Source organism: Ascidia mentula, chromosome 7 (genome assembly GCF_947561715.1).
Source record: "Ascidia mentula chromosome 7, kaAscMent1.1, whole genome shotgun sequence".
Lineage (NCBI taxonomy): Eukaryota > Metazoa > Chordata > Ascidiacea > Phlebobranchia > Ascidiidae > Ascidia > Ascidia mentula.
The window spans coordinates 7,578,956-7,590,503 of record NC_138572.1 but is presented as its reverse complement, the minus strand read 5'-3'; the positions used below and the strand labels follow the sequence as shown (position 1 = coordinate 7,590,503).

The 11,548-nt window shown below is 40.0% G+C and overlaps 1 protein-coding gene across 1 annotated transcript; it reads right to left on the bottom strand.

The window, feature by feature from the left end:
- Positions 1-795: 795 nt before the first annotated feature.
- On the bottom strand, positions 796-7,613 carry LOC145908260 (aarF domain-containing protein kinase 1-like). Its single transcript, XM_082995501.1, has 10 exons — positions 7,302-7,613; positions 6,772-6,948; positions 6,341-6,543; positions 5,933-6,080; positions 5,361-5,485; positions 4,365-4,550; positions 3,831-3,989; positions 3,326-3,467; positions 2,565-2,762; positions 796-1,138 (listed from the first exon to the last, which is right to left on the bottom strand). Exons 1-10 carry the CDS (start codon positions 7,521-7,523, stop codon positions 1,016-1,018), a joined length of 1,683 nt encoding a protein of 560 aa, XP_082851627.1. The 5' UTR covers positions 7,524-7,613; the 3' UTR covers positions 796-1,015.
- Positions 7,614-11,548: the final 3,935 nt, after the last annotated feature.

The following is an 11,548-nucleotide window of genomic DNA, read 5'->3' as shown; positions in this document are numbered from 1 at the left end:
ATTACAGGCTGGCGTCTAAACGAAGTCAACCAGCCAATCCCACAAACCAATAAATGTATTCCTAGATATAAATCTCATGTTGGGCAAAATTCACTGGGCTTAATTTCGTAGTTGTGGCAACGGTGTCTTTCTTTCGGTTCTATGCAGTGTTAATTTACCAAGTGACACTCAAACATTTTCGCGAGGGTTAATATGCTTGACTCACCTAATTTGGTTGTAGAACAACATTTATTTACATGCAGTGGCGTCAGTTCGGCGCCAGTTATGACGAAAATCAATAAATAAAATCTTTAGCGAAACTCGTGCTTTGAACTTTGCTGATTTTCTGCGATAAATTCCCAGAATGTCCGACGGTACGAAAGTCCAATTCGGGGATGCTGTATTCAAAATGAGGTTGTTTGTTAAAATAATTTATACTGGCTGGTAGCGCGTTACCTGATATTAAGATAAAATACTTCGAACCGTCTGAGTGCATGTGACGTTTACAGTTGCAAATCGTGTTTCTACTGCACGAAACCTATTGCTATACCGCATTTTTCACAGGACAAGGGATACTGGCGCCTTGAACTGGGCAATGTGGCCCGAGTTCGGTCCGTTGCCAAACACGTACAAATATACATAAAACTTAACTATTTTTAAAGTCCTCATTTTGACATAAAAACGTCTTTGAGCAAATTGAAGATACGTCCTCTGCTTCTGGTGGAAATAAATCCTTTAATATTCCACAATATTCATGGTCCTCCAAAGCCCAAACTATTGGCTGTGATAATATTTTGAGAAACAATAACTATTAGGTACAGTAAATAGACTTCTTTTTTTCAACTTGTATCAACCACGGTACGAAATGCAAAATTACATCGCTTTCAAGACGTCCATGTCGTACAGCAGTTAGTTTTAAAATCCCAAAAAATATGGCGCAAACAATTGGCAAACAAATCAAATGGCTATAACAAGGTAAGTTTCTATAGTGCGTTTCTTAGTGTTTCAAAACAAACTAAAAAGCGAACGAAAAGAATTAGGTTGAAGCACGTAACACGAATACGTTTCCCTCCATTTCAGAAGCTTTGGGGGAGTCGGTTGCTGCCTGGTGGCATTCGGCTGGCTTTGACTTTTGCTTCGTTTTCGTCACGTCAAGTAACTGCGCACATTCAAAAATATTTCCCAAATTAAACTAAGAATTGGCCCAATAAAATTTGTATAATCATTTTTATTTCAAATAAATAGTGCGAAACATTTTAAGGCTTTTGTGAATTCCATCTAAACTGATTAGATTACATCTCCGCAATGGGGGTATAAAGTCAAATTTATATGTTAAAAAAAAACAGTGCTTCGGAGTGTTTTTTTTGGCCCAAACTGCTTCTATGACAGCAACATTGCCACTTTACCTTTGAAATTGTCTATTATTAACTCCAAAAACGACCTTTGTGTATTAAGATTTGTATGATAATCGCAACCCAAAATCTAGATCCGACCGCAAGACAATTCTAAACGTAACATTTCGCTGAATTTAGCAACAGCGCAGCCAAGTACCAACACTACGCATATAGGCCGTGTCAATACAGATAAGGTATCAGCTTTTACGGTCGGCTGAGATTTTGAAAATGTTATGTATGGGCTATTTGATACGAGGGGTACTTGCCCTCTGTAGACGTGGTGGATTAAAGGGGTAAGGTTGCCGGGACCGTATTGCTCCTTGGATTTTTTACGTGGGAAACAAGATTATTAGCATTTAATGGTGTTTTTGCCAAAGTTACATTTTTACGTAGCTTTTCAGAGGAATCGACTGGTTCGTTTTGTTTTCAATTTTTCTTGTTCCTATAAAGCGTTTTATGGATTGTACAACAGCCCTCAGCTATTCTGAGTTTAGTGAAAAAAATGTTTAAGGCATATATTACCGCTGGGAAGTGGTTTTGTCAAGGGGGAGTAATATGCAATGACTAAAGCACAAACAACACCATGAATCAAGCTTAAAATACAAAGAAAGTCTCCGACCAACATGTTTCGTCAACGCATTGTGGTTGTCAGGTAATGTAAATCTATACAGCCCTTTCGTCTAACTGCGATGAAAAAACAATGTTGTATAATTTTTTATTGTAATAAAAGAACTTGTTTTGAGTCTTGTGGTCAACGTCACGACATTTCGCATTGCGCTGTCGGGTGATACAGTAAGCGGTGTCAGCGTGTTTCCTTTTCTTATTTTTTTTGCGTTTCTTGTGGTCGCGTGTTTGAATTGCTGGCCATAACCCTTAGGAATACTTACCATATATGGTATGCGTTGGTTCAATGAATTATGAATATTATGGATAGAGAGAGGAACGAACCACAAGACAATCTCTTTTTCGACAGAGTAAAACTCATACAATTGTACATCACCGTCTACGTTCAATTTGTCCACCGCAAGTCGCACTGATTTTTCGCAGACGTTCACGAAAATAAAATGAATTGAATTGTACATATACGCGCTAAGATCGTCAATGGACAATACAAAATCACCACGGCGACAAATTATGATTTCCGACCTAACCCTATACAATCTTGTGAAATAAGCCCTAATTTCGACTTACCCAAAGGTACCACCCGTAAGCTAACAGCTTAAAAAGACCGAGGTACATTGCCACCGAGTGTTTTACGATTGTCCAGTGCATCGGGAGACCTCTCTCGTTTCGACGGGTCCGCTTCACTTCAAGTTCCCGCAGAGCTCGCAGACAACATCTCGACATATCCAGAAACCCGGAAAGGTGGCCACGTACTCCGTACATGTGCTGCAATAGAAGGGAATGGGGATTGTGATCATGCGGTCAAATTGTGTTCTGAAGCCGCTGACTTTGCAGTATTAGCAATGGTAATAATTATTTTTACCGTTTGTTTTCAGTTAATCATTTTCATATTTTTAGTGACTGTTTTTGCTAATTATTGAAACTTGTATCGTTCTATAAATGTTCTGAATATTCTTAAGAACACAAAAGTTCCTGAATTAACGAACTAATTTCTTTGTTCACGTACAGTTTCAAAGAAATATACGTGTATTTACGATTGTGGCAAGAACTTGTCCAGTAATTTAACACTTGGGTGCAAAATATTTGGAGTTTATAACTTTGAAAATGAAAGCCAAAGCTAAAATGCTGTTAATCATCCCCTGACGCTTTTCTTGCATGCACTCATTGTAGTACTGATGATGAACGCAGTTAGTGTTCGAAACGTTTACTAATGATTAACAGCATTTTGGCTTTGGCTTTCATTTTCAAAATTTAACACTTAATTACTGAATTAAATGATAAACTTTTCTAATGTCCAGAAAACCGGAGCAGAGGGTTGGTCACTTTACCTCGAGGCCGCGCAGGTGGTCGTTGGCTTTTAGAACAAGCAACATTTCACTGGGAATTCGGTTGAGAACTTGGGAAATGTGTGGAAGAAAAACTCCGGCATCGTCACGAATTTTGTTGTCTTCTTCTTTGGATAGAGCAACGCTGTGCAAAATATTGACCGCTTGGTCCGTTAACTGAGTAATTACCACAAAATGGGGTCCGTGACGAGAAGATACAAAAAGTCACACTTCATTTCGTAAGCATTTCAAAATAGCAAATCTTTGTTAGGTAGAGGTTGTTGAGTTCAATGCACTTAAAAATATGCCTTTTTGGGGGATGAAAATCTCCCCTCTATAAATCATGATAATTTTTGCCTCCGGAAACGCGTAAAACGAACAAATTCATTAGTTCACCTCCGATCAGAAAAACTACCCTAGGGGTAATCCCCGCTAAGTTTTCCCACGTAATCTTACACGAGAAGTTGTAATGTGCAGTTGATTGACAACATTAATCGTTTCTTATTACTTTTTGATCCCATCCTTTCCGACAACCTTCCATGCCCTTCCGGTAACGATTGTGGTAAGGAGAGGGTACATGTCACCGCTCCCTACTGCCCTCGCGTGGCGCTCAATTTCCTTGAGGTCTGTGTTGATGATGGCTTGCCACAAGCTTGCATAGTGGTATCTGTGAGATCGGTCGAACAATGTAATGCCAGTAATCGAAGTCGTATTAGGGCTATTTGTTTAAAAGGTAGTATCGTACTAAATAAGTTATATTGTACCAGTATGGTAAAGATACGAAAAATAGCTTATTTAGATTTTAAGATTTTTAGAATTAACCGAATAGTTTACATAGTATCTAAAATTGAAAATATTTATACCTAAAATTTCTGTAATTGTAATAGAATAAAACAGTGCTGTTTTAACAGTATGGAGAAGAATTAAAATTATAATTTTTGTGTCCAGTGCATTATTCCTGAGACAACCCTTTTTCTTGCAATCAATACGTGAAGTGTTGGCGCATATTCAAAGCCTTTTATAAACGTCTTCAATCACAGACCTGAAGTTTTCCGACAACCTGCGATAAAGGCCGTGGTCAAGAAGCACGAGTTCTAGGTCACGTGATTTTGAAAAGAACCACCCGGAATTCGACTTCCGTCGTCGTATCAAAATGTTTCCCGGGTGAGGATCGCAGTGGACAAACCCTTGCACGAATATCATCTCGCTGTACAACTTTCCCAGCATGCTAAAGAGAAACACAGTACTGGTTACTTAACTATAATCAGTGTGAAGGCTTTTAAATATTAGTTGACGAGCAGGCAAAAGAAAACGATGGAAAAATCATGCATGAAATCGGCACTTTTAGTTAACGCAGTGGTTCCCAAAGCCCCAGCGCCCCCCTGGGGCGTTTGCAATCGTACGGGGGGGGAGCGGGAGACTGAATGGGCGATTGGGGGGCGCTTGGTGACATGGCAATTCTTTTCTTATAGCGTAAGTCTGTGTTTCCCAACCGGTGGTACGTTTACCACAAGTGGTATGCGACCTCATTCCAGGTGGAACGCGAGCACCTTTCCGTAATTTTCTTAGCTCTTACTTGGTGGAACGTGCGTTCAGCGCATTCACCACTCTTTTAGACGGAAAAAGAAATCGTCTTGATATCGACAATTGAGGAGACTTACGATTGTTTTTGTCCGACATGTAACCTAATATTGAGAAATTGGTGTCATTGCACTAACCTCACCCATCGCATTAATTAACAAGCAACAAATAAATTCGTTGTGTTTTTTGTCTGTTCTGTTAGGCATTGTTAAATGACTCAGGTGTTTGGGGGGCGGTACAGAAAAAAAGTTTGAGAAACACTGAGTTTACGTGTCATTTTTACATCTGTACTTTCCGACGAATTAGAGCTGAATGCTGTGCTGCACAAACCGCAAAATTTGGCTTAAATTAAGGTTGTATCTCTCCAAGAAAGTTATGTTGAGATAAGTCACTACAGACTAGTTTTGTGCTACAAAAAAAAACTTTCCAATTGGGCAAATAAAAAATGAAATTCCACCTTGAAACATTATTGAAATCGATCTTTTGTTCCTCAAAGAAAGTCATGTCATTCACTTGACCCCCTTCCATAAACTCCATGACCAATATGCGTGAGGTAGATAAGTTGTTGAAGACTGCAGGTACCTGGAAACAATTTATTGAGTTTTTAGGCATGATCACTCCTCAGTTAACAGTACTTGATGAAAACAAGGGAATAGAAAAACTGCACAGACACAAAGGAAACTACATTATATCCCATGTGTGATTTGTTAAGGAATGCCATAGTTGTACAGTACAGCATATATTACAAAAGGTACATACAGGAAACAGTACATATTGGAGAGCCGCAGACAGGTGTACACACTCTTGAGTCATCTGTGCAACTGTTGTCTGTGATTGTGTACACCTGTCTGCAGATCCTAATAATTATTATGGCTCTTTTGCACATATATAAACAGTATTTAGGAGCAGTGCATATGTATACTATAAAAAGGGTCAATTCTGATAATTAAATTAAAGTAAAAAAAAAATTACACAACCTGCATTTTACACAAAGCATTACACAAAAAATATCAGAAGTCTTTCGCCCACCTTTACCCAATCAAAACACTTTAGATTATCTTTGGCTTCCTTGCAGTTTCGAGCTTCCACTCTGAAGTCGAGTTCAAGGGGCAAATTGTTTCGAGTTTCTTTACCCAACCACATTAAATCAAACTCGGGGAAAAAATATTGCACCCATCTAAAAACAAGAGAAACATAATACATTCAAATATTTAAAAAGAAACCATTTTGGTACTGTATCATTAAAAGCACAGGCATTGGTTGGGCATTAAAGCAACATAACTTTAAATCCAAAACCACATGTAGTTTTTACATGACATACAAATAAAATGCAGCAAGAACAAATTGTAATCGTGTATTCAATTTAAATGAATTAATGATTATCTTCTGCAATATCCACAATAAAAGGATATATACACTGAACTAATGCATACATACTCAAGTGCATTATCCATCATGTTCATGTCTTTGTCTGATAAGTCACGCACTCGAGGGTGTTGGACTTTGACGGCTACACATGATCCGTCAGATGTTAGTTTGGCTTTGTGAACTTGGGCCAATGACGCAGTGCCTAAAGGCTCTGGGCTAAAGTCTTCAAAAACTTCAGAGAGGCTATTCACTTGTAAGTCTTCCTTTATTACCTAACAAACAACAAAAGTTGATAAAATCTCATTGTTTGCAACAATTCTCATTGACTTAGTCATGATATCAGCAATATAAAAGCTGGTACACAATGCGGATTGCAATGACATGCTTATCAAATGTTTTTGGCTAAAAAAAAATAAAAAAATAGCAACATTATTTTGGAAGAGACAGCAACTGAATGTTTTTAACCTGCTGCAAATAATAAAATTAAAAGCGACACACACTTGCTCAATTTCTTCTATGGTACTTTGAGGTGCTTTGCTGTGCAAAACTTTAAAAACACTTGTATATTCCGGTGGCAACAAATAGTCCATTGCTCCCAAATGCTGTCCAACTTTAATGTACGTCCCTCTATTCCTCCAACAGAGGTCAAACATCTTATTGGCTGACCTTGAGTGGGCCTGAAAATGCATATAGTTAAGCAAATGTTTAATAAAACAATGTATTGCGAGTCTAACATTAACTTCGATTAGTCACATCTCATTTTGATATGACGGGGAAAAAATAAACTTGGCTGTTATACACATTTGTTTATTTTTTCGTCTTTATAAATTGCACAATTTTTCAAACAGTAATATGGGCCTATGTGAGACGAAAGTGTACAGCTATACAACTCTACTTAATTATTGGTAGAATAATGGTTATTTTGGAAATATTCTTTCCACATTGAAAAATAATCTGTCAGATATACCACAGATAACTTTCTCATTTAGACCCAAAATGTTTGAAAAATTTGATGTTTTTTTCAGTTTACCTTGCTTTTCTCTGAATCATACTCAGGTAAGTCCTTGTTGATGCCATACAGGGAATACTTGTAATCCACAATAATTGATGCAACTGTCAATCCAGTCCTGGCTGCTCTTCCAATGGGATAGTCTGTGAGGTCCACATAGTTGTATTTGTCCAATGCTAGAATTGAAGTCGGTCCAATTGTAAGTGCCCCAAAACCTGTTGCTATTAACTTAAACCATTTCATTTCCTTCAGTGTAATGATTACGATCCATGAAATTAAAAAAAGCAAGTGCCCTTTTTGTATTTTCTTATTTCATTTGGGTTTAGCTTTCTTGTACCTGCACAAATATAATCATTACTGGTAATACTAAACGTTATTACTGTTACTAAATCCTAGCAGATCTCAATATATTTGCAATTCTAGAAAAGAAGCACAGCACAAATCCTTGATATATTGCTCTGTTGAACCAAGTCCAAATCTATACTTAAGAAATAAGATTGTAAGGTTTACTGACAGTCGCTCTGTTTCAGCTTTTCATCTACCGCCATCGTCAATTCATCATCTTTCCCAAGCATATACAAGTTTTATAATATGAATGAATATCACACATGTAACGTAACCTTGTAAACGCGGTCGCTCGCACGTGTAGGTCATGCAAGAATCTGAAGGATTACGTAACGCACTGGCAACAAGTTAAGGCTGTCATTCCCAGACAGAGCCAAACGCATAACCTGTCAACGGTAATTATTAACTGCTACAAAGTTTCCAAACGTACGTACGTAAGTCAGCTGTATAACTGCATGATCCAATGCAAATGTTGCGTAACAGCAACACCTTGCACGAAGTCTCGCAATCTTACTCAACAGCGCCACCGGTTGCATTAAAATTCTAAGCAATGCAAACTGTGGGTGGAGATAAAGCGCAAAAATTCTAACTGGACTCCATGCCTTCAATAAACACAAATAACGTGAAAAAGCGAAAATGTCAAACACGCTTGTTCCATTATTGTAACTACAGGAACATGAAAATAAAACAGGAATCCTTGAAACAGAACATTCCTTGTAGACACTTCCTATTTAATACAAAACGCATGTAGCCCACGACGTCTTGGTATGCGGGTAATGTTTAGGGATTGTGTTATTGATGGTTTGCGAAAATTTCGGCGGCAACCATACGCTGTAAGCACTAACGTGTTCCTAAGCTTCTAAACAGTAAATCAACTTTGTCTAACATTTGCTATTGTCAAGACAAAGATGTCAGGTAAGTTGGTATTTGTTATATTTTGCTTTTCACGAAACGTTTACTCGACACAAACAAAACATGACGTTGATGAGACATGACAAATACCACCATACATATAAAACGAAAGGCACACTGAAGGTATACATAAAGTAATATTTCACAGGATTTAACAAAATTTTAATAAATTCAATGCCCAGTTAAGTCTCAGTGCTGGATTAAAATACGTGAATTACATTAACAAAAACGTAGGTATGCACATTAGTTGAAACCATTCGGCGAAGACATGGGCATTTGATTGAACTGGAGCCTTAAAAAGCGACTCACTATACATTCGCGTAGAATGATTGTAGAATTCACGTAATCACTCAGACATTATCGTATCTGCAAAAGTCACAAGATCTGAACAATTGCATAAGGTACGATTTTTAACGTTAAAGATAAGAAAATGCAAAAACTGTCATTTCTCTATTCTGAGGTCGGGAAGAGTCGGTAATTTAAGTCACAACAGCTATGGTGGTGTTATCCGCATACAACGTACAACCGGCTTTTACGCACAAGAGATGGGCCATTTGCGTAATATTTGTGTTAAAATTGCATAGCGTACCATTACAAAAACTTCAATATTCCTCAATGTTTCTTTTGCCATTTGTCATAGTTACGAGATACTTCGTTCGCTATAGACCCATTATTTTCGCAATCTGTTTATGGTTCTATGGTTCTAAACTAACCAAAACAACCATCACTCAAGTACTCAATTTTTTGCGAAACAAAGCCCGAATCAAAACAGGAACAATATCTCCCTATACAGGGTTGACCAAGTCCGGGACTATGTCCCATACAGGTATGAAGGCCACTTTAAACAACTGATTATATTCTCTTCATCGCTGCTATTCCCATTTCTACAACGTCCCCCAATGCAGCTGCGCCCTTCTTGTATAGAACGGCGTCCATGTTGTGGCTTGTTTGAAAGCAGCAACCTGTCGATTATATTCCCCAGACTGTGGGACAGAGCGCACGCCAGTGGCGCGGCGTAATGGCCAATCCCTCACGACGGCCGGTTTTTGTGACATCACTTGCTTCGAGATTCACGAGGTCGACTTTTCGGTTGGCTTTCATCACACCAGCAGCGCCGCCGTGATCACGAGCGCGGCGACTGAGCACATTCGCGGTGGGCGAAGGCAAGAGCCCTGTCATTCGACGGCATTATTGCCTGCCGCCGGGACAAGGGGGGAAAGAAACACATTGCACCTCTACTCCACAATGCGAACGTCTAGCTCTCACTGTGCCATCTGTCTCGGGTCAATTCAACTAACAGGGCGACTTCGAAACCGGGGCTTAAAATCCCGACGTACAAATGTAAGCCACCAACGCCCTTTAATGTAAAGGTGACCGGGGAAAAGCTACAAGCTGCGGTACTAACTGCGCGGGCCGGCTACCTTTAATAGCTGAATACCCTGGAACGAAAGCTATCGATCTTAATGCCCCCAAAACGGCGCAACTACAATGCGCGTGAGCGACAAACCTGTCACACCACGCACGGTGGGCTCAAGCGAACACACCACAAGACCTGCCGTCTGAGGCCGGGACCGGATTTGTTCCTGTTGTAATATGCGTATCTTGACGAAGCCACAGCCGGGCCCGGTCTATCCCTTCTGCCTCTTTAATTGATCACGTTGGCAATGCTGCCTTTCCTCCCTTCTCTATGCACCGACTTGGCACGGCAAAATGGGCGAGAGGGCGCTCCCTTTGTTTCTGTTATTCCTAAATAGTCACGGGCGCTCGCATTGCCAAACACACACAAAAACAGGCGCGCGCGTCGGGCCCGCACACTCGCGTCTTGGTTTGTTCCCCTTTTACACGCGCGCTAAGTGCGCGATACGTCGGGCCACTACTACATACTTACTACTCATTTTCTGTCTCGTCGTAACGCTCGATTATTTTTCGGTGTTGTTAAAAGCGCCCGCTCTTTCTCTTCGCGCCAGCGCAATCGCTTCCCTTCTTGCCACGCAGCGGGCAAGCCCTGATATCATCTGTCGACCAAGTTACAGTAACTGGTTTTTCTGCAAGAAAACTACAAGCAAAAGCAGCGAACTTCCGCCGGAACAGTGTGGGAACTAATGCCCGATGTGCAGCAGGTGTTAACGAAAGGGCATTTAGCGGTTAGGCTTGTTTATTTGTGTTTGTTGTAGGGTCTATTACGGCGTGCCTGTGAAGGACTTACAGGGCGATTTAGGCAGCCGCTCACGCGCTACGTTGTCCGAATGTCGGGTGATTTCTTTGTCTGTTTAACTGCGCATGAGAGAGAGAGAGGCGTCTTGTTTTATGATAGTTATTGCTGCGTCTGTTTTATCACGTTCGTGCTTGCTCTGTCGCCGTCAGCCATTACTGCCAGTTCCAGCTTGCCTTACCGTCGACTGGACTTATTCCTACTCGGAAATTTCGGGACAGGCGGATTGGGGGCAATGGTAGACTCGATCAAAGCTCGGTATAGTATATTTAAAGGCATTGTTTTGTAGTTGCGGGTAGTTGTAAAATCAGGGTTGGGGTTATTTGAGGTTTGGTATCAGCTAAGGAAATTGGCAGGTGATTAAGAAGTGAGAGTTTTGTGATTTGGACGATAATGTGACAAGACTTTCGGGGAAAGCCTTTTCCTCGGTAAAAACTCCGTTATACCGAGTGCCAAAATTAGATACACAATATACATTCTTCTTACTACGGTAACGTGTTGGAAAAATATATAGAAAGGGCACCACATGTATGTAATGAAAGATTAAATTGAAGTTACATCACAAATGCCATGCTTCTTGTTTACATTAAACGTAGCTATCGTCGGGGCATGATTTATTTCCCTTTAACGTGTACATGTGTTGTGTAATAGCGGGGAATTTCATCAGTACACGCAAGTTGTGCACTGTATTAGGTAGCTTGTCAGCAGCACCCTTCTAAAGGATGGCCACAATCAGAAAGGCACGTCACCTTTTCCGGGTAGCACTGTCATTCACATGCAGTGCGAACTCTCGCAGGCC